General features: G+C 35.6%; 1 protein-coding gene across 1 annotated transcript; it reads left to right on the top strand.

The window, feature by feature from the left end:
* Nucleotides 1-9,185: 9,185 nt before the first annotated feature.
* On the top strand, nucleotides 9,186-22,533 carry LOC142171428 (cleavage and polyadenylation specificity factor subunit 3-I-like). Its single transcript, XM_075233786.1, has 6 exons — nucleotides 9,186-9,332; nucleotides 9,902-10,055; nucleotides 10,153-10,250; nucleotides 15,876-15,921; nucleotides 16,006-16,155; nucleotides 20,704-22,533. The coding sequence occupies exons 2-6, from the start codon at nucleotides 9,903-9,905 to the stop codon at nucleotides 22,342-22,344; spliced, it is 2,088 nt and encodes a 695-aa protein (XP_075089887.1). The 5' UTR covers nucleotides 9,186-9,332; nucleotide 9,902; the 3' UTR covers nucleotides 22,345-22,533.
* Nucleotides 22,534-24,368: the final 1,835 nt, after the last annotated feature.

The following is a 24,368-nucleotide window of genomic DNA, read 5'->3' as shown; positions in this document are numbered from 1 at the left end:
GGGGTTGTAAAGTAGCAAGTTTGGTAAATTAGGTCCAAAAGATAAGAAATGTTTCTTTATAAGCTATTCAGAACACTCCAAAGGGTGTGTTCATTGGTGAATTAGGGGATTTAAGTGTTAATGAGATTAAATCACGAGATATCATATTTCTAGTAAATGATTTTCCAAAGAAGAGCAAGGTAAAGTACAGAGAGCCTCTTTATGAAATGTTGAACTCAGATAGTCAGCAAGTGTCTTTTGACACGGTTGATAATCAAATTGATCAGGCTCTTGTTCTTGATCTGAGTGGGCGTGGAAATTCTCAATTCTAAAATTCTTCTGATGAACCTGAATTTCACCTATGAAAGAGTACGAGGAAAAATATACCCAAATGTACTTATAAGATTGAAGATTACAATTTTGGTATCTCCCACATAAATGGATGAGCCAAAAGTCTGTGACTGAGGCTTTATCGAGCCCTGGAAAAGATGAGTGCATTAAAGTAATGAAAAAGAATTAGAGTCCATAAAATCCAACAAAGTCTGGATCTAGTTGACCTTTCGTCTAGGCATAGAGACATTGGGTTTTTAAAGTACACGCAAAGTGTATGGGTCAATATAAATATACAAGGCACGATTGGTGGCAAAAGGCTTTACTCAAGAAGTTGGAATAGATTACGAGGAAGCATTTTCACCAATTGTGAAGTTTACCTCAATTCGCATACTTTTGGCTATTATTGCATGTTTGGATTTGGAATTATACCAAATGGACGTGAAGACATCTTTTCTCAATGGAATACTAAATTAAATATCTACATGGAACAACCTAAATGTTTCATCACTAAAGGCCAAGAAAAGAAGGTCTGCAAATTGAAAAGATCTATTTATGGCCTGAAGCAGTTTCGAAGCAATGCTATTTGAGATTTCATAAGGAGGTGATCTCATATGATTTCGCCATGATTAATTAAGACAATTGCATTTATGTGAAGAAGTCCAATAAGATATTTATAATTCTTTCTCTTTACGTGGGCGATATTTTATTGGTCGAAAATAATTTGAAGTATTTGAAAACTATCAAGTCATGAATTTTTAAGTTATTTGACATGAAAGATATGGGTGAGGCAGACTATATTCTTGGTGTTAAGATCCAAAGAGATCGTTCCAAAAAGTTATAGACTCTATCTCAAAAAACTTATATAAAGAAAATTTTGGAGCGTTTTCTCATGAATAGTTTCAAATCCATGGATACTCCTATAGCTAGAGGTGAAATTTTAAGTCTTAAAATGTGTCCGAAGACTGAAAATGAGAAGGAAGACATGTCTCGAGTTCCATATATGATCCTGAAAGAGATCATTGGAAAGCTGTGAAGAGAATTTTTAGATACCTGAAGGGAACTGTAGATTATTCATTATATTATAGTGGAAATAATTTATACTTGAGAGGATATACAGATGTTGATTGGGCTGGTGACCGGAATGATAGAAAATCAACATCCGTTTATGCTTTCTTACTTAATGGTAGTGCTATTTCATGGAAAAGTAAGAAACAGAATTGTACAACCCTTTCGACGATGGAAGATGCGTTCGTGGCTTATGTGTCTGCAGTACCAGAAGTTGTTTGGTTGAAGAGATTCTTTGAGCATTTGGATATTATGAAGAACTCTTAGGGTCCCATGATGCTATATTGTGATAATCAAATGGATATTATATGAACATTAGATATTATATGAGTTCGTGGCTTATGCGTCGTGATTGGGGCTTATGAACCATTCGTCCTAAATTCGAATCCAACTAGGGTTTGGGTTTTGATTCTTCTTTTACTGGTTCTATCATTGATTGCATGTGATATTTTCGTTTCTTATTTTGTGTTTAATTGATTGGATTCTATGTTTGTTCGTTCAACTTCTACCACAATATAAACCATTTTCCAAATCCCCCTAAGGGGGACCAGAATCACTTGATTATTCTCTCATTCTCATTTATTATACTCTTAAACTCGAAACCTTGGCCGGCTGAAAGCCAAGGCCATTCGAATTCGATTCTGTTCTTTCTCAGTGCGAGCACTGCCCCGGGTTCATTTGAAACCCTTGGGAACTCTGACTCACTGGGATTTTAGGGGTTCTGCTGCTCTTTTGCTACTGACAATTAAAGCACTACTGGAAATTATTCTTCTTACTTACTTGTCCGTTAATTTGTAATTGGTAAGTGTCTTTGGCCTTTGTCATTTCATTCTCTATTCGTTTGTGTTCATGCTCTGTATATTTATGTCATTGAAACCTTTTGTGAATCAATATGCTACTATGACATCTCTATTTGCAGCCCTATTTGCTCTGAAATTATTCTCGTGGTTCTATATTTTTTCTAGCACCTGAACTAGCCCAAATTCTAACCCCGATTCTAGATTTCTTAAGCATGTCTAGCCCGATGTGTTTATGTGCGTCTGAATGCTTACATTTGCTGCTTGTCTTGAGTTTATCTTATACCCTATTCTGGATTCTTGTGATTAAACCAATTTACGCCTAGAATATGTTCTAATTCCTGTTAAACTATTCATATATAACTTAATGCTTTCCTAGATTTATTTCTTGATCATGTTGATTAGCCAAATATGATTTCTTTCTACTTAATGTGTGTTCCTTGATTTGTTCAATTCAGTGCTCTTTAATATTGCCTAAGACCTTTAGAATGAGATTCAATAGCTAGCTCATTCTCTTATATATGATTAAGACCTAGTGTCTGCATGTCATGTTAATTTAGAGTTGACATATTTTCACCTATCATGAGCTCTAATGTTGTTTTTGAACCTTTGTACTATGATTGATACTCAATATGTTAAGTCTCATGTTCGACTAAGTGACATGTTTGTCCACCGTTGTAAACTATGCCCATTAGCATATTTTTATATTGTTTGTGACCACATGCTCATTATGCTTTCATGTTAAAAACCTTCATGTAAAAACTTCCATCCACTTGTTCATGTCCATGACTTTACTAGATTCTCATATTAATTGTTCGAAGATGTTTAGGCTAATTCTGGACTATGCTTTGCTTTGAAACTCTATTTGAAATAGTTTTCTAGTTTATGATGTTCAATCCTGTCACTTTGAAATCTAGCATGAGCCCACCTTATGTATGCCTTATTATTTTCCAAAACTTCGTGTGATTCTGTCTATATACCTTGGTTAGAATTGTTGTTAATTACAGCTTTAAGAACTAAGTGTGTGTCCTTCAGAGTTGCTTAATTACTTCATCGAATAGTTGTTACTTGTATGGTTAAGTAAGTCATGCATCTTAGGCAGGGTATTAGGACATATATACTGTTGGACTTGGGTGCCGGATTCAGGTATACTCTATTGTTTTACTAAGTTTGGGATTTGGTCCTGCTAGTTGTGTGGAGAGTGATGCTATTGAAGGCCCAGTCAGTGCTGGGTTACTTTCGTTTGTGCATGTTCTCAGGCTCGCAGATGGTTCTTTGTGTAATATTTGTACTTGTACTCATTATCTGGTCCTGTAATAATTTGTAAACAAATAATTGGGGAGTTAGTAAAATTGGGAAAAGAGGTATATCCTGTTTTTTGCATAAAGTGGAAAACAGTCTGCATGGCTTGTTTGCTATTTGTTTGACATGCTCCATTTCTACACACTAGTAGAAGTCATGCCTGTAGGAATCACGCACACACTTCACTCAACTTGTCAAATTATGTTGCTACACTTGTTTCCATGTCTACTGCTCAACGCCTTAGATAAGCATGCCTATAGGATACAATAATACAGTGCCTTTGCTAATCTAGATATCATGACTATAAGGTTTAATAATTGATCAACTGCTTTATGTTACTTTTGTATTGCCTTACTTATATGACATGCCTATAGGGATGAAAGTGTTATAAAATCAAGTCTAATTGTCAATTGTTAGAAATCCTGCCTATAAGATATTTATCGACGCTGCTAATCCTGTGTTTTCAAGCGACTTCACTGCCTCACTATGCGATTATTAGAAATCCTGCCTATAGGACACTGTCCACAAAATCAACGCTAGTAATTGGGAGTTATGGGACAGTTTCCCTACCTTATTACGCAAAAAATTAGAAATCATACCTATAGGACTTGTAACGCTTCAATCTGCTTAAAAGCTGCAGTATTGCCTGTATAATACCAGAAATCAGAATCACATAGGAACTACGCCTATAGGATTTAACGACTCAAATATGTCTTAATCCTGAAACTGTCTACTACGTAACATGAAATCTGATCGCGTGCTTTTGTGCTTATGTGTGGATGTTAACTTGCGCTTTTCATTGCTATTGTGTGCAGTCCTATCTGTTTTGAATGTCGCATAGTTTTATCATTTTGAGCAACCTAAGTAAAGTCTAGAACCACCTAATAGTAGGTCCAAAGCCTCTTAGACCATAGGCATGTAACGGGTAGTGCACGCATAGGATACGACTTAGAATTGAATTAGAGCGCCTTTAAGTAATAAAGTAATTGGGTTGCAGGAGATGATAGTCTGTGCCCGCTGAATAGTATGAGAAATTCCTACCTCAAGGAAGTTGCGAAGTATTATTTATGTTGCACGGGGTGATCCTTTAGGCTAAAAAATTTAGTCCCCACCCTTTTCTTTATATGCTTGTTGTTCGCATTTAGTCATAAATCAAAGCAATTGTACTCCTTGTGATTTTTTTTAAGACTTGTATCAATTAGTCATATAGTTAATTCTTATGTTATAATAGAGTTTTCAACTTCTACATCTTTCTTTGCTTATTTGATCACCTAGCTTGATTCTCTAATCCACAGAGTTTAAAATTCATCAGGGACTCATAGTTGGGGACCTCAAAGAGTGCCTAACACCTTCTCTTTGAGGTAATTTGAGCCCTTACCCGATCTTTGGTGACACAAACTAGTCAAACAGAGTTATTTGCAAATAGGTTCCCTAACACATCCTAAAAATTATTAGGTGGAGACTTTTATCTCTTAATACCTCCCTTTAAAAGAGTTGTCACACGTCGAGGCCCGCTTTTGCAAGAAAATGGGGCGCGACAGCTGTACAAATTTGATATCTCTATTACTATTAAATCACCAAAATCTCCAAATCCGTTGAACTCGACCTATTTGAGGACTCAAAAAATTCATACAAAATAGTCTCCAACACTTCAAATAATTAGATTTTTGTTTTATTTGTTTCCCAGCATAGTCTGAATTGGTGGAGGAATAGGGAGACGAGGAGGTATCTTATCATAGTGGAGGTGGTGGCGACACAAGAAATGGCTCAGAAATGGTTCTAGAATTTGGGGAAGTGGCGGTGATGGTGGAACAATAGAATGAGGTAGTAGCGATGTAGATGGTGGTGGTGGTGGAATGGGAGAAGGCGACGGTGCCAACGCCAAAATTGAAGAGGCTCGTGGGTTGGTAATGATATGAGTTGTTATACCTTTTTACCTTTCTATTTTTATTTTTGTCTATTTTTCTGATTTTGTCTTTTAAAAAAAATTAAAATCACCATTTCACGATTACTATGCGCGTGCATACGAAGCATTTTGTCTACCTCAGCTATATTAATTTCACATAAGCTTGGTAAACGGTCAGAAATATTTAAAATACTAGTTTTGATCGAGTTCAGGTGTCTAGATGAAACTTTATGTAGTACAAGGGCCGAGAAGTCAAACCAGAACAAGTAGGGGTGTCACCCAAGCTATTCTGCCTTAAGAAAAAGAACAAAACTTTTGAAACATGTTGTTGTAAACAAGTCATAATATTTGTATGACTATAAATCTTTTAAAACCTATAATGTAAAACATAGCATATTATGGAATCCTAAGATTACGAGTTTCCTTATTAGGAAAGAGTTCATTATTTTTAAAATTGATTAAAACTGAAATAGATTCATATAAATTAAACATAAGGAGTATATAACATAGATTTTTTTTGCAAAGTGTAGTGCATTTCCACCTTAAAAATTAGCAAGAAAGAGGTTCAGTTTAGGACACCCAAGCAATAAACATAGAGGATAAATCAACATAACAAATTAATAACTAAAAAATCCCTTTAATTTTTTTTATAAGGGTGGCATGTGTTCTTTTTGCTAAATTTCTATAATTGAAGCTGTAACTTCCACCGCAACTAGGATGCATCTTCTCCTCCTCCATGTTGATTTCTAATATCCCATAAAAAAAATATTCACTTCAATAAATCATGAAACATACTTCATTGTGGAGGTATAAGTTTAAGGGGGTTGAACAGAACTGACAGAGGATCCGGTTCGGACCGGACAAGAGCACACTTCTCAGGTCCAATCCGGTTCATTTTAATATCTAATTCCTAAAAGAAAGAGACAAGGGTTGTGTTTGTTAAGGGTAAGAAAATATTTTTCCATTATCTCATATAAAGGTTGTGCTTGTTAAGGGCAAGAAAATATTTTTCCATTATCTCATATTCGATTGACATAAATGGTTTGAAAAATATTTTTCCTATCAAGGTTTGAAAAATATTTTTCCTATCAACTTATTTTTCTCTAATTGGGGATTTTTTCTTCTTCCTAAACTATCCCTATTGTTTGCTAAATGGTTTATAAATACTCTTCATCCATCTATCCATCTAAAATAGCACAAGACGTTGGTTGTATTAATAAAATTGCCCCCACAACTACCGACAGAACCATTAGGCCTTCAATTTAATGACATGACATTTTTTTACAATCTCGGACTGAAACAGAAAATGAATCTTATTTCGACCCACCTAGCTTATCTGACCCAAGATTTTGTTAAAGTGAGAAGCAGTGGCGGTAGAGGTGGAACAAGAAGGGGTAGACATATTGTTGTAAGCAAATTTGCCGATGCAATAGATGGAGAAAGCGACGACGGCGATGCCAAGGCCAGGGAAAGCGTGGCAGAACAGATTAGTCAACATGGATGCTTCCTTCGCTCGTCCCTCCTCCTAATGAACTCTGATAGGGGCGGAGCTAGCGTATTATGGACGAGTTCAATTTAACTCATAACTTTTGACAAAGAGTAAAATTTACGTGTAAAAATTTATTAAAATTATAAAAATAATAGATATGAATTCATTACTTTAAAAATATAATGGATTCAATACTAAAAATTTTAAAAGCTGAACCCATAGGGTTTAAATCCTGGATCCAACTATCCTGTTGTTCCCAATGGCTTCCCTATTTTTCCGATCTTCTTCTTGATTTCACCCAAACTTTCTTTCCCGTTCATCTTTTCTCTTGCCCAAATACCACCCTCACGAGTTGATCTCCACCATCATACTGACCGCAACTACTATCTTCATTGTAGCTACTGTCTCTGCCACTCCATCACCGTAGCTACTGCTCCCACCACCATAGTCGCTGCTCTCATCACCTCCTCTACCTCGTTGCCTACCTCAACACCATAATCGTTGCTCCCATGAACAAACCCCCTAAAGTTATAGATAACTAAAGGAAAAGTGAGGGAAAAAAATCTTATTTTAAACCATAAAATTGAAAATAAAAAAGCTTACATAAATCATTGGCATCTTCGAGAAATTAAGTTAAGAGTACTTGAGAAACAAAACTTCCTGCTGGGTGGTGAGATATCCGAATTCAGGATCAGGTAAGTGGGTTAATATAGTTTTATGACCAGGTAACAAAACCTTGGGTTAGATCAGATATGTGAGTCAAAATAAGATTTATTTTTTTGTTTCAGTCAGAGATTGCCATACTGCCCATTAAAATAATGCCACGTCATTAAATTGAAGGACCATCGATTTTGCCGTTAGTCGTGGGTGTAATTTTATTAATAGAATTAATGTTTTATACTTTTTTAGACGGATAGATGAATGGAAAATATTTATAAACTAGGCTAGCTTAAGCCCTTTTCCAGCTTTATTATCATCCACGTTTGTTTTATGATTTTAGTGAATATTCTAACCCTCTATTCATGATAACGAGATTGAAATGGTGATTATTAATACTATGAAGAAAAGGTTGTCAATTAATCCAAACAATTGTATCTTGTCTTACAAAACAGGAAACTGCTTTACCTTTGCTAAGTTAAACATACAAAAATGAGTTTTTAGGCTTGGATCGTAGTTTAGAGAAAAGTAATGATAATGACATTGAAGGACCATCTAAGAAAAAAGATGTGCAAGATGTAGTCAGCGAATCTTCTCAAATCAAAGCAAGAGGTCCCCACTGGAATTAAAATCTTTAGTTGGAGTAGTCAGTGAAACTTCTCAAATCAAAGAAAGTCGCAAACGAAGTCGTTCTTCTGATGTGCAAGATGTGGTCAATTATATATCAACAAAGCTTGGAGAAGTGACAGCGACAATCGGTAAGATAATTGATAGTCGACTAGATGTGATAAGGTTGTACGAAGAAATTATGGCAATTGAAGATTACGAAGAAGAGTTCTTAGGTGAAGCTTTTGATTATTTGGTGCAAAATGACATGATAGCTAAGGCATTCATAGCAAAAAGTCAGAATTTTCGCAAGGTTTGGCCGGAAAGATTCAAGCGAAAACACTAAAATGCACAACAGGGTTTAAAGAACATAGCTAGAATAGGAAGCAATTATCATAGAAAAACATTTTGTTGCTTCTCTAATATGGTATGTGTTATTTTTGTGATGGTTTTTTCATGTCTACTTGCTTTTTGAGTATTCCTAGAACGAGAATGAATATTATAGGGTTGCTCATATTTCGTTCTCTTTTCTCTGTATATGAAACATTTATTATTGTTAGTATGAATCTTATATGTTGCAAGAGGTAATATAAGAGAAATATTGTTAAGAGTATTTTTTTAATGGTGTATGATATCGTACTCCTCCTCCTCCTCATTTCAACAAGATGAGTAATTTTTTTCATGATGTAAAAAAATTATTTTCTTTCTTTTTCGCAAAATGAGTATTTTCTTTTTATTTTGTAGAAATAATTTTCTTTTCAATTATTGAGCTCAAATTTTAACAGGTGTATGAAAAAGTAGACCAACACATTAGTTATTTTGGGTTTATGTGAATTTTTCAAAAGAATAGTAATGTTAGGTATTTAGAGGGGGAGGGCGAGTAGCATAGGAAACATGTAGATTGGAGGTAGGGTGAGCGAGGAGATTAACATAAATTTTTTTTTTTTTTACTCACTATTCAAATACTAAAAAAGTATTTTTCAAAAAAAGTTTTCTATTTACCAACTAAAAACAAAAAAACAAAATAATAAAACCACTCATTCTCCGGCCCAATTTCAATTCCAACGTTTATTGCAAAACAGCACTTCCTCTCACTCTCTACCTCGTCCGGCCGGTGAAAACCCGTCGAATCTCCGAGCTGACTTCACGTTTCCGAGCAAATCTCCAGCCGGAAGTAATTAATACTCGAATAGACCTTGTAAGCATCTTCAGTTCAGGACTTAGGGTTTAGGTTCCTAACTCTTATTCTCTCTTGAATCTTTGTTCTTATTGGAGTTTAATTTCTTTTTGCTCCTAATATTAAAGTTTTTGTATGATTCAGCATTCTTCCCGCTTGCCATTTTTTTTTTTTTGCCGACATTGGTAAAAATTACCCCAAAAACATTGCCTTGTTCGTGATTGTGTATGTTCAGGGTTTTTACTGAGTAGAATTCTATCAGCGCCTATTTTAATTGATCTTTTCTTTTCATGAACCACACAATATGATAAATGGACCCTAAGTAGGTTTTGAAGTAGGTTGGCAGTCAGCTTAAAATTCCTCAAACTATGTTGAATAGAACATAAATGGATATCCGAGGACTCTTGTAGCTGTCAACTAATTTAGGATTGACGCGTAGTAGATGAATTCTGTTGACTTTTATGGTATTGGTCATAATGAAACTGAATGATTGTTTAACCAGTTAAATTTTGGATTTCTTTTTATTATTTATCTCTTGCATGAAGATTAGTGTTTTCATAGTTTGATTTTATATGTTCTTTGGATGTAAGAATGGCGTCTACTGGACAACCACAGTCATCTTTGAAGAGACCTAGTCCTGCAGTTAATAGAGAAGGAGATAAACTCATTATCACTCCTTTAGGGGCTGGGAATGAAGTGGGACGGTCCTGTGTTTACATGTCTTTCAAAGGAAAAACAGTCTTGGTAGGCTACACATCTTTGTCATTCTTCTTCAAAATCTTTCTTTTTTTTGGGCCACAAGTTCTGAACTCGATTAATTACATTTGATGTTTTTTGGCAGTTTGACTGTGGCATTCATCCAGCTTACTCAGGCATGGCTGCTTTGCCGTATTTTGATGAAATTGATCCTTCAACTATTGATGTCCTTCTCATTACCCAGTAAGTTTTCTGTGCCTTAGTTCTATAATGTTCATTTTATTGTTTGAAAGATTGTGTCTCAATACAGCACCTCAGCACAAGTTAATTTTTTTTCTTTCTATTTTCTTTTTCCAGCTTTATTCCACGACTGGCTTCTTAAACTTTTTTCTTTTGTTTATTGTTTTTCTCTTGGTGGATGATTTTGAATGTTGAGTGTTAATTCTTTATGGGAAAACAACACTTTTGGTCCTTGTGTTATTGCTTAATTTCAGTTTTAGTCCTTGTGATTAGGGGTGTACTGTGTACATAGGTCGGGTTGGTTCGGATTTTTCAATTATCAAACCAAACCAATGGTTTCGGATTTTTAAATTTATAAACCAAACCAAACCAACAAAGTTGGGTTTTTCAATCTGGGTTTTTCTCGGGTTTTCGGGTTTTTTTCCGGTAAAGTCTTCATAGCATAAAATATGTAACTTGTGTTCCAAGAAACTAACACAATAATATGAGATAAATCATAGCATTATACTAAAATATTCAATAGCAAAGATAAAATAATAAAATTACATAAAACAAATATTGCTAATTAATAAGCCATAATGAAAATTAACATAATGTAAAAATACTATGTAGGTCAAGCTAAAATAAGTAAGTACTAATATTAATTACATAACTAAGCACTAAAGAAAAAGATAAACTAATTTATGCTTTTTCATTATAAACCAATGTAAAACTAAAATAATTATCCAAGACTATCGTCATTCCTAATATTGAATTGAATTTCTTTTGTTAGCATTAGTATTGATTTGAACTTTATTTGAGTTACTACATTTATGGGCTATAAAATCTATTTACCATTAAAGAATGTTAAGTCTAAACTTGAAATAATACGTTAAAAGATAAAACAGTGAAAAAGTTTAAGAAATATTTATAAATTACATTACAATAAATATTTATATGTACACAATATTTTTAAAAATTATATAAATTTACTATCTGGTTGGTTTGGTTTCGGTTTGACTTTTTCTAGTTAAAACCAAACCAAACCAATTATGGTCGGATTTTATTTTCCAATACCAAACCAAATCAAATCAAACCACATCGGGTTTTTTTTCCGGTTTGACTCGGATTATCGGTTTGGTGCGGTTTATCGGTTTTCTTTGTACACCCCTACTTTTGATATTAAACGAAGCACATTTAACATTTAATTAAATAATGTGAGTTTTTTTGGTCCCTTCACTAATGAATTTAGAAAACAAACTGACAGCTAAATATTAAGAAGGGAAATTCAGATATTTAAAAAATTTCAGCTTGATTTTAAGTCTTTAATCCCTCCATTTAGGTTAGTAGTGGGTTAGTCATATTGATATTAAGTGGCAATAAATTGAATAGGTATTGAGTACAGTACTTCTCCCAAAGTGTTCTATTGCTTAAACGGATGCAAAGCTCATCTGAGCTAAATTCATGGTGGAGCCTATTTGACTGTATATTGGTTTGATTCTTTATCAATTGGTTTGATTCTTTATCAAGTTCATGCTGCTAAAGGCTCCAGAAGAAGAGTGTTTAAGTTTCAACACAAGAAGAAAAACAAATTATAATGACGAAAGAAGATGCACAACTAAGTAGAATTAATATTATCGGCTCTTATGTTTGGGTGATTCTATGTGTTCTTGGTAGAGCTTTTCACGGCTCTTCTTATACAAGAGGTGTCAGAAAAAGGGCACTGTCATTAACCAACTAAAAAACCTATTCTTTAGTTGAATCCAAACGGAAGATGGGAGGAAAAGGGTTTCTTTGCTGAGCCAATGCAAATTAAAATGTTAGAATTAGGTTATTATTTGTGAGGATTTGTTGCTGAAAGCTGTACATATAATATCCAAATTGCGCCTCTTAGTAGCTACTGTCAGTTTTTATTTTAAGTTCCTTTAGTGAAGGGACCAAAAGACAAGAGTGGGTTGCTCTAGTGGTGAGCACTCTCCATTTCCAACCAAGAGGTTGTAAGTTCGAGTCACCTCAAGAGCAAGGTGGGGAGTTTTTGGAGGGAGGGAGTCGGGGGTCTATCGGAAACAACCTCTCTCCCTGGGGTAAGGTCTGCGTATACACTACCTTCCCCAGATCCCACTAGTGGGATTATACTGGATTGTTGTTGTTATTGTAGTGAAGGGACCAATAACACTCATATTGTTTAATTAAAGGTTAAATGTGCTTCATCTAATATCACAAGGACTAAAATTGGAATTAACTGATAACATAAGGACCAAAGGTGCTATTTTCCAATTCTTTATTGTTCTGCTCATTTAAGGTTCAAACATAATATGGGACAAAGGAAGTAACTTTTTATATTGTTCTCTGCGCTGGCTTGTAATATTTTTTATTTTCGTGATTACACACTTATCTGTTGAAAAAGAAGATTTCCATTTGTGATTATACTCTCACATGTTTGGAAGTGCACAAACTTCAATTGGTTTGAATTCATCAATGGACTAGCTCATCACTATTTGAAATTATTTTTGTTATTATTGATAAAATGGTCCAGATAGGGGGACAATGCTTCAAAGATCCATTGACGAGTTATTAGAAGCAAAACGGCCAATGTTCAGAGAAAAAAAGTTTTACTAGCAATTCATTTTTAATTGTCACCCACCCTTCCAATTGTGAAGTTGTGGCTTTGATTATTTCAATGGTTGCTGCATAGAATTGTTTTTTATTGTTTTATGGAGCCGTGGGAGGATTGGCTAGTTGAGTGGAGGGAGTGGACTGATTTTTTATTTTTTTTAATAACCATGGTGTCCGGGCGAGTTTGTGCGCACCTTGACTAAATCTACGAGATAATCCTTGCTACCTCCCACCAGCACAACTACTAGGTAACATTGTTCACCAATGCTTGGATAGATGATGAGAAATCACCTAGTATTTTGCCTCAACTGGGATTAGGGGAGTGTACTGATCTAGTTCATCTTATTATCTATTCTATGCGGTTCTGATTTTCAGTGAACTAGTCTTAGTGTACGTGCGTTGCGTGTGTACTCCATCACAATGAATTAATTTTCTTAAAAAATCACGTAAGGGTTATCTTAAAAGCTGTGTTTGAGTTATAAAATAAAAGTATAAGCTCTTAAAATTGATAAATGCTGATCCTATATAGCCTTTCTACCTTCTTAAGGTAGGGGTAAGGTCTGTGTACACTCTACCTTCCCCATACCCCAATAGTAGGATTACACTAGGTCTGTTATTGTTATATTTGTAATAAAAGAAAAAAACCATGTCTCATAGAAGTCCTCCATCATCATTCAATATATTTATCTTAAATTTTGTTCTAATTATACAATTTTATTAGCTTAATTTCACTATTTATCATACTTTCTTTTTAGTTTTAGCTAGACACAATCCCTGAAGATTTAAGAGTTGTGATGAGAGTTTTCTTAAAAAGCTATTTTAAAGTTTATTCGAGAAGATAAAAATAGGGTTGCTATACTTTTATTACGATTCTTCAAAAATTGTCAAGTAACATAAATTGAAGAAATGAATCTTATACCTTCTCAATTTATTTTCCCTCAAAGGTTTCAATATTAAATATGCAGTAAGCTTTTAGTTACGAAATAAAAAAGAAAAATACTACAACAACAACGACCCGGTAAAATCCCACTAGTGGGGTTTGGGGAGGGTAGTGTGTACGCAGACCTTACCCCTACCCCGAGGAGTAGAGAAACTGTTTCCGAAAGACCCTCGGCTCAAGAAGACGAAAAGAGACAATATCAATACCACCAACATATACCATAAGAAAAAATAACAACATCATGAAAACCAGAAAATAAATGCAAAGCAAAAGTGATAGCCAGTAAATAGGCCCGACACTATGAAAAACAAAAGAGTAGTAAGACACAACATTGCCACTAGCTGTTTCAGACAAAAAAACCTACTAGACTAGCCGCACAAAGGTACGGACTAAGGCAAGACTCAACTACCTCCTAACCTACAACCCTAATACTCGACCTCCACAGCTTCCTATCAAGGGCCATGTCCTCGGAAATTTGAAGGCTCGTCATATCCTGCCTGATCACCTCTCCCCAATACTTCTTAGGCCGCCCTCTACCTCTTCTCGTGCCCTCCAAAGCCAGTCGCTCACACCTCCTTACCGGAGCATCTAGGCTTCTCCTCTGTACGTGCCCGAACCATCTGAACCTCGCTTCCCGCATCTTGTCATCAATGGGAGCCACACCCACCTTCTTTCGAATATCATCATTCCTAATTTTTATAAAAAAGAAAAATAATTAATAATAATTCAGTTTGAATACTTTTGTTTACTTTTAATAATAAAAAAGATGAACTGTTTACTTTTGCTTCATTTCTGGTGTAAAGAAAGTTGTGTAGAGGAGGCAGAATCTCTAGTAGACCTGATAGGTGCACTGTAATCTTAGGTTGACATAGCTGGGTTTTGTTTTCCTTGTAAATATGGCTTGGCACTGCCCTAGTGCTGTTTTATTTATTAATATACATGTTGCCATTATAAAAAAAATATCAGTTTGAATACATTTTATCTTTTACTATTTCATCCGCATTTCTTCAAGTTTGCAAATTTTAACCAAGTTAACTCTTAATACTTTATTATATATAATTGATTTGTTCATATGGAAACAAATTTATGGTCTCTAAGATTTGAGTCTCACTTGAAAAATGAATTTACTTTTATGAATTTGGGAAAGAATAGAATTTGATTCTTTTGCTAATTAGTTAATTCAAATACTTAATTATTTTTTTAAATGTTAAAAAAGTATTTATTTATATTGATTCAAATTCTTAATATTAGCTCATATCAAATTTTAAATTAAATATTTTTAATAAAGAATTCTTTTCTCAAATGATTAAAAAAATCATATTTTTGCGCTTTGTGTTTGTTGAAGCATTAGTGCTATTAATTTTTGCAATCATTTTCTTTCTCTTTATTTCTCTTTTATATTGTTAAAAATATTTCTTAGTTATTTTTGTAGAGTGTAATTTTTAAACATATAGTTAATATAATTTTATGTTATTAATACTTATACCCAAGAAAAGAAAACATGAAAAATAGTTTTGTAAATGATTATTAATTATTTTGCTGTTAGTTTAACTTTTGACCTCGAATAGAATAAAATCTACAGTACATTGTTCTTATAAGATTAATATAACTATTTTCCATTTTTTTCTTCTTTATGGAATTCTTCGTGTCATCCATCCTATATTTTAGTAGAAGTAAATTAAGGATGATAATACTTTATTAGAGGCAAAATCTTGATAATTTTAAAGGTCTAAATATTAGAAGTTCTTACCTAGTTCAAATAAGGAAAGGTTTAGAAGGTCAAAATTTTAGTCAATTTAAAAATCTTAAATATTAGGATAATAATTAAGTGATTATTTTGTCTAGTGTGAACTCTTTTTTAAAAGGGTAAAAAAGGGGAACAACATTTCACTAAGGTCCTTCGTACTTTTAATATAATACAGATTACATGCGCACTCGCTAATTGTCGTTGTAGTGCGTTCAAGTCCCTCGGCATGCATATTAACTGTTGACCATTTGTTTAGCTGTTTCTTTTTTATCCTGAATTTTTTTGGTTCCTTTTCCTTTTTATCTTACTCTAAATGCTTGCATTAACTTGCTCTAATGCTTTGCAGTTTTCACTTAGATCATGCTGCCTCCCTTCCTTATTTCCTCGAAAAGGTTTGTTTAGGGGTTCAAAATCTTTTTACTTGCAACTGTTTAGTACCTCTTTTGCTGATTCATATTAGCTCCTTTTATTTTCAGACTACATTTAAAGGGCGCGTATTTATGACTCATGCAACAAAGGCCATATATAAGTTGCTTTTGTCAGATTATGTTAAAGTGAGCAAAGTCTCGGTTGAAGATATGTTGTTTGATGAACATGACATTCTTCGCTCCATGGACAAAATTGAGGTTCGTTTTCAACATCCCATGATTGATCTCCAAGCAGTGTCTGATTAGTCATCATGCAGACATTTATGAAATTGATTCGTCATCACGCAGGCCGGCAGGCATACCATCACTTTGCGTTGGGTTGTTGTATACTTGTAATCTTGTATTTATCCCATAGAATTATAGGTTAAGTAAATGAAATTGTTATTATTATTGGTGACAATCATGTCATCATGCTGACCCTTGTGCACTGAAGAAACATCATGCAGGCATACCATCACTTTGGTGTTCTTTATAGTTTTATGTCAAATCTGCCGAGAGATATTTACTTTTACAGGCAAGAGATCTATAAATAAAACGCAAGAGATCTTTGCAGGGTTATATCTTGTATTCAAATTGTAAAGATAAATATAGCCCTACGTTGTGGTGCTTGGGAGCAAGATAAATCATACTTTAAGTTTGAAAATTGGTGGCTGAATTCCGAAGGTTTTGATGACAGAATCAGGAATTGGTGGTCTTTTTTTGAATTTTCAGGAAGACCAGACTATATTTTAGCTTGCAAACTAAAAGCTCTCAAAGGTAAGTTAAAAGAATGGAGCAGAAGTTGTAAGGGAAATTTGGGAATGCAAAAATCAAAACTGCTGAGTCAATTGACAGGTTTTGATGCAACACAACAAACAAGAGCTTTGACAGAGGAGGAATCAGTAAGGAAGGCAGCTATCCTCATAGAATTTGAGGATCACCTCAAGAATGAAGAAAGTGCATGGAGACAGAAATCAAGGGCCCTGTGGCTCAAAGAAAGGTATAGAAATACAAAGTTTTTCCATCGCACTGCCAATGCACACAAGATATGCAACAATATTGACCAACTAGTGATTCAAGATGAAACAGTGGAGGAGCCAAACAGAATAAAGAATGAGATTATTGAATTCTACAAGAAGTTATACACAGAACCTGGAGAGTGGAGACCTGCAGCCAATTTCGACAATTGTCCCATAATTTCAGAATTAGAGAAGGAGTCTCTACAAAGCAAATTTGAAGAGCAAGAGGTCCTGAGCTGCCTGAAGATGTGTGCAAGTGACAAGGCCCCAGGTCCTGATGGATACACAATGGACTTTTTCATTAAGTACTGGGATATTTTGAAGCAGAACATCATGGAGGCTTTCAACAACTTTCATTCCCAGGAGATGTTTGAGAAAAGCTTCAATGCAACATACATAGCTCTGATTCCAAAGAAGACGGGGGCCAAAGAATTGAGAGATTTCAGGCCAATCAGTCTGATAGGGAGTTTCTACAAGCTGCTCTCAAAAGTCTTTGACTAAAAGACTTAAGAGGGTGGTAGGCAAACTAGTAGATGCTCAACAAATGGCTTTTATCAAAGGAAGACAAATAATGGATGCAGTCTTGATTGCTAATGAAGCTGTGGACTCAAGAATCAAACAGAAAAAACCAGGAATTCTATGTAAACTAGATATTGAGAAGGCTTATGATCATGTCAACCGGAGATTTCTGCTGAAAATGTTAGAACAAAGGGGTTTTGGACAGAAATGGGTCAATTGGATGAAATTCTGTATCTCTACTGTCAGATTCTCCATTCTCATAAATGGATCTCCTGAAGGCTTCTTCCCTGCTTATAGAGGTCTAAGACAAGGTGATCCCTTTTCTCCCTTCCTTTTCATTATAGCCATGGAAGACCTGAACAACATGATTAAGGCAGCTAAAGTCAATTTATGGGTTAAAGGTTTTGAGGTTGACAGGAATGGATCAAACAGTCTAGAGATCACAAATCTCCAATATACTGATGATACTCTAGTCTTTTGTGATGCTGAAGAGGAGCAATTGAGGTTTCTGAGGATTATCTTGGTTCTGTTTGAGGGAATCTCAGGACTCCACATCAACTGGAGAAAGAGCCATATTTATCCCATTAATGAAGTTTATAATATGGAGCAACTGACTTTTGTACTGGGAGGAGAAGTAGGGTCTCTACCTACTACATACCTTGGGATGCCGTTGGGTGCAAGATCTAAATCCAAAGAGATTTGGAACTCAGTTATTGAAAAATGCGAGAAGAAGATGTCAAGGTGGAAAGCACAATATCTATCAATGGGGGGAAGGCTAGTCTTAATCAACTCAGTTTTAGACTCACAGTTCCAGCCGGAGTTATACAGAGATTAGACAAACTCAGAAGATCATTCCTTTGGCAGGGGAATAAGGAAAAAAAGGTCTTCCATTTGGTCAAATGGAAATCCCTCACGGTGGCGAAAAGACAAGGTGGTCTGGGAATCAAAGCAAGGCTCTCAAAATGAAATGGCTATGGAGATATTCTCAAGAATCCCAAAACTTATGGAGCAAAGTGATCAAAGCTAAGTATGGTGAGGAAAATAACTGGGTGTCAAAGAAAGTCAGCACATCATATGGAGTTAGTATGTGGAAATCCATCAGGGCACTTTGGCCTACAATGAAGAATAACACTTTCATTAGAGTGAATAATGGAAGGAAAACATCATTCTGGAATGATAACTGGTTGGGACATAGATGTCTAAAGGAACTTTACCCTGATATGTTTGGTTTGGCACAAAACCAACAGAAGACAGTAGCTGAAATGTGGACTTCTCAAGGATGGGAACTCACCCTTAGAAGACTGTTATATGATTGGGAGATAGCAAGATTAACTGACCTCTACAACAAGCTGGAAGCATTCAAAGGAATACAGGAAGGGGTGGACTCACTTTGGTGGCAGAGGCACAATAGAGGGGTCTATCAGGTGAAGGCAGCATATAAGATTTTGAATCAAAGTGATCTACAGATAAATGATTGGTCATGGAAGCATATATGGAGAACCAAGAATTCCCTATAAGGTAGCTTGTTTCACTTGGCTACTAGCAAAGGAGGCTGTCTTAACCCAGGATAATCTCATAAAGAGAGGAATCTCTTTGTGTTCAAGATGCTTTCTATGTGGGGAAAATGCGGAGACAGTTAGCCATTTATTTATACACTGCAAGATAACAGACCAACTATGGAAATTTTTTATTAGTCTAAGGGGTATTTCATGGACAATGCCCTGCAGGATTACAAAAGTTCTTTTTAGTTGGGAAGAAGCTGGAGCTGAAGCAACTAACAGAGATAGATGGAGGACTGTTCCAGCATGCATCTGGTGGATAGTTTGGAAAGAAAGGAATGCTAGATGTTTTGAAGACAGAAGCAACTCAGTGCAGAAGATCAAACTCAATTGTATTCTTCTTTTTTGTTTTTGGTGTAAACAGATTTACACAGAAGATACACTGTCAATCCTAGACATACTAGGATCTTGCTAGGACTGCACACTAGCACATCCAGCTAGCATTTACCTGTAAATATGGTTCCCAGTACAACCTATGTACTGACTTTATTAATATATACTAACGTTATCAATTAAAAAAAAAAAAATTGTAAAGGGTTATGTTAAACCATTTCCTATGTTCAGCATCTAGAATGTTAGAAATACTTGTTCGTAATTATGATACTTCCCTTTATTTCTTGTACTCTAGATTCCTATATGAGGAGCTCTTTCCTATATACTTTCTTCACTAATTCAATGGTAGCTTCTCTTTTCTCATGTAGTTAAACATTTTAACATGAAAATAAGTTCAAATGAAGCAACAAGTTCGAAACATGTCCCGGACAAAAGCTTGGTATTTAAGTGGGGGAGTAGAGGGGTGGGCCCATCATCCACTTAGCTTCAACCCGTGCACCGCTGACCTCGAGAATTTCTCAATTATCAAAAGAAATTTAAAATGAATCAATATAAAAACCAATTTGCTAAAGTATTAAATTGTGGTGGAGGTGGAATGGTGGGAGGAGTAGAGTATTGCTAATTTGGGGATGCGATGGAAACGTTAACACAAAAAAGTTTCCTTGGCCTATGAACAGGAATATGGAATCAAGGCAATATGTTATTTCTTCACCGAGAAGGTAGGATTCTGATTGTGTTATTTGATCTCTCTTGACTATAAGGGGTTGTGCAGTGGAAATTTAAATCTTCTGGACTCTTTGGGTTCCCTTTTGTTTAATTGTCCCGAAGAGTGTTAAATGTAACTTAGAATTAAATGTTTCTTAGAGAAGCAATTGATGATAGATAGTGCTTTTCATTTAGCTAAGAGAGTTTCAGACCTTTGCGTGTATTCATTGTAGCGTCTGGGTTCCATGAATGATTAAAATTAATCTTCTTACTGGTTATCAAAAAAATTAATGTTTTTACTGAGGAAAAGGATAGATTGTGCCTTGAATGTGCCATCATGCCAATTGGACATCTGCAATCTGGGAGAAATACATGCAGTTTATGAATGTCAGAGAGTATAGGCACTAATTCATGTTTTGGTTAGACCAGTTTTAAAGTTATTTGTTTTCTTTCTAATTTCATATTGTAGAGAGCCATGTTTTTATGTAGGTTCACCACTTTGTTACATTTTTCATAACACTTGTATACTGGGTTTTTCCCACCATATCAATGGATCACTTTATCATTCTTTTTAAAAGATTTATCAACATATATGGCTAGGGTTATTTGACATGTGAAAACTTGTTCTGTAGGTTGTCGACTTCCATCAGACTATGGAAGTAAATGGCATTCGCTTTTGGTGTTATACTGCCGGTCATGTCCTTGGTGCTGCCATGTTTATGGTTGATATTGCTGGTGTTCGAGTTCTCTATACAGGAGACTACTCCCGTGAAGAAGACAGGCATCTCCGTGCTGCTGAGACCCCAGAATTTTCTCCAGATATTTGCATTATAGAATCAACTTATGGTGTTCAACTCCATATGCCACGTCAGATAAGAGAGAAGCTTTTCACTGATGTGATACACTCAACACTCATGCAAGGCGGTCGGGTGCTGATTCCTGCTTTCGCCTTGGGACGTGCACAGGAACTTCTCCTTATCCTGGAGGAATATTGGTCTAACCATCCTGAACTTGCTAATTTCCCCATATATTATGCTTCTCCACTTGCAAGAAGGTGTATGGCTGTCTATCAGACTTACATCAATGCCATGAATGAAAGGATCCGCAATCAGTTTGCCAGCTCAAATCCCTTCAATTTCAAACATATTTCTTCCCTGAACAGTATTGAAGATTTTATAGACAACAAACCATGTGTGGTGATGGCAAGCCCAGGTAGTCTTCAAAGTGGTTTGTCAAGGCAACTGTTCGATAAATGGTGCTCTGACAAGAAAAATGCTTGTGTTATACCTGGGTATATGGTGGAAGGAACCTTGGCGAAGACTATCATCAATGAACCGAAGGAAGTCACCTTACAAAATGGCTTGAGTGCTCCACTTAATATGCAGGTTCATTATATTTCATTCTCAGCTCATGCGGATTATGCTCAGACTAGTACCTTCTTGAAAGAACTTATGCCTCCCAACATAATTCTAGTCCATGGAGAGGCTAATGAGATGGGAAGGCTCAAGCAGAAACTTACCTCTCTCTTTGCTGATGGCAATACTAAAATAATTACTCCCAAGAACTGCCAATCGGTTGAAATGCACTTCAACTCTGAGAAAATGGCTAAAACTGTTGGAAAGCTGGCTGAAAAGACCCCTGAAGTGGGTGAAATCGTCAGTGGTTTACTTGTAAAGAAAGGTTTCACTTACCAGATCATGGCACCTGATGATCTCCATGTCTTTTCTCAGCTATCCACTGCAAATGTCACACAGAGAATTACTATCCCGTATTCAGGTGCTTTTGCCGTTATACAACACAGGCTTAAGCAAATCTATGAAAGTGTAGAGTCCTCGACAGATGAGGAATCTGGTGTTCCAAGTTTGCGAGTGCATGAGCGAGTGACGGTGAAACAGGAGTCAGAGAATCATCTCTCCCTTCATTGGACAGCAGATCCAATTAGTGACATGGTATCTGACTCCATCGTGGCATTGGTTTTGAATGCCAGCAGGGAGATGCCTAAAGTATCAGTTGAGTCGGAAACTTTGATGAACGAGGAGGAAGATGCCAAGAAAGCTGAGAAAATAGTCCATGCACTCCTTGTTTCTCTGTTTGGTGATGTGAAATTTGGGAACGACGGTAAGCTGGTAATAAATGTTGATGGGAATGTGGCTCATCTTGACAAACAAACTGGTGATGTTGAATGTGAAAATGAAGGTCTCAAGGACAGAGTGAGGACTGCATACCGGCGAATTAGAAGTGCTGTGAAGCCAATACCTCTTTCTGCATCTTAGTCTCTTGTACTTTTTTGTATGCAAGAAGTACATTGTAGTTTATTTTCAGCTTCATAGATAGGAAGCAAAATTTATTCTGAATTCTCTCTTTTCCCTCTAATTTGTTTGATCAGAAATTTTCTTCTGTTCCTAGTTGTGGATGTTGGTGTTATGCATTTGGGTAATTTTGGTATAATTTTCTCCAAGGTACTATGTTTATTTTCCTTAGATTTGGATGTTTGAGCTGGAGATAAATTCTTTACCAGTCCTTGATGAACTGGCCATGAATGTTGTGATCAGAAGTTTTAAAAAGCAATCTTACCCGATTATTTGCAGCTCCCCTTTCAGGCGCATCCCATCCAATGGCATTTCTGTTTGATGATTACAATACTTTTGGGCAGAATACTGTTTGTCAGTTTTCAGATTTGTATAGTGAATAATTCTCCAATCATTGGTCCGCTAGTTTAAAATAGACTTGTTGTTCTTCTTTTTCCTTGATTGGATGTTGTTAACTTTAACGGACACTAGTTGTATTCCTTGATTGATCAATTCTAAGTCTCATTTTTTTATTGGAATTATGTTGACAAAAATGTTTTCTCTTTCTTCAGGGAAGGGACAAATAGTTCAAATGATAAATTAGACCCTTAATCCCTTATCATGAATGTTCAATAAAGTTGCATCTTTTTACTGCAGATATACTTCAGAAGCTAAATTTGATCCTTACGTTGGTTTGAAGTTGGAGCATGGCTATCATCTTTGCACTCTCACTGCAATGTTTTAAAATCTGCAGGTTTGCTGCGTCAACAGCACAACTATACCTTAATCTCAAGCGAATTGAGTCCGGGTATGTGAATCTTTATTGTCCCATCTAAGTTTGTCTTATTCCAATAAACAACTCCGTCTGTATGAGCTTGCTCACATTGCCATCCGATAAGGGAGGAGATCTAGTTGTAGTATGTTGACAATCAATTTAAAACTAGTCAACTTATAATGCTGTGTACGATCAAGACCGATCCTCCGTCATAAAGACCAGTCGAGACGATGACGTTTCGATCGAAGGATATCTACATGATGAGCTCGGTCGAATTCCGAAGTAGGGACGTCGAGTTTCGAGCCAATAGACCAATCAACGACAAGACTCGATATCATTATCGAGCCCATATCCAAATCGAACTACAAGACAATTCGTAGTTCATCGAAGATGTCTAGACCGACCAACACTCGCACCGAATATCGATGCCCCAAGGCAGAATCGAGCTCGAACGAAGACCGGGGGCTCGATCTAATACTGAGCTCGAGCCAGTATCAAGCTCGGAGACAAGAGCCGTTACAACTGCACCAAGGGAGAGAATCTTGGCGAGAAACCGAGAAAGCGACAAATCATCATGGGTCCTCCACTATATGCATTATTTTATTATATTGTTATAGATAAAGCAATGACCCTCTATTATAAAAGGGAGCATCCTTGTAAGCTAAAGACAGACTACAATAAACACATCCTTTTCTCAGATACATTGAGGTTTCTTTGTGCTTGTTTCGCCTCGACTTGTTCAATTTACCTGTTCATCATTCCCATTTTCATCGTGAAAATATTAGTATTGTTATTTTTGTATCAAAGAGATTTGCGTATCCTTAGAACCATACCTAAATTTAACGTTATCCAATTTTTCGGGTAAACAAATGCAAAAGACTATATCAATTGAGCAAAATATAACTTATTCAGCTGTAGTTGGCATTGACCTTTGCATCTTAATTTATCTATAAGCTAAAGCTGTCACGAATCTAACAGCTCCGTATGACTTAATGAATCTTCATCCGAAAGTTCTCTTGTTATGCTTGTCCATTTGCATAAACTCGAATATAATTGTGAGATGCTATGTTACCTCGATGACAGATCATTTATGTGTTCATTAAAAAGTATAAGTACTATAGATGAATTCTTCAAAATATATACATGATAAATTAGCAAAAATCTGTTAGTATCTGAACATGATACTTGCACACTCGCATAGAATACGTACCGATAATGAGATGAGCTGCTTAGC

The sequence above is a fragment of the Nicotiana tabacum genome, chromosome 2, assembly GCF_000715075.1.
Source record: "Nicotiana tabacum cultivar K326 chromosome 2, ASM71507v2, whole genome shotgun sequence".
In the NCBI taxonomy this organism is placed as follows: domain Eukaryota; kingdom Viridiplantae; phylum Streptophyta; class Magnoliopsida; order Solanales; family Solanaceae; genus Nicotiana; species Nicotiana tabacum.
This window is presented reverse-complemented; position numbering and strand designations above follow the sequence as displayed.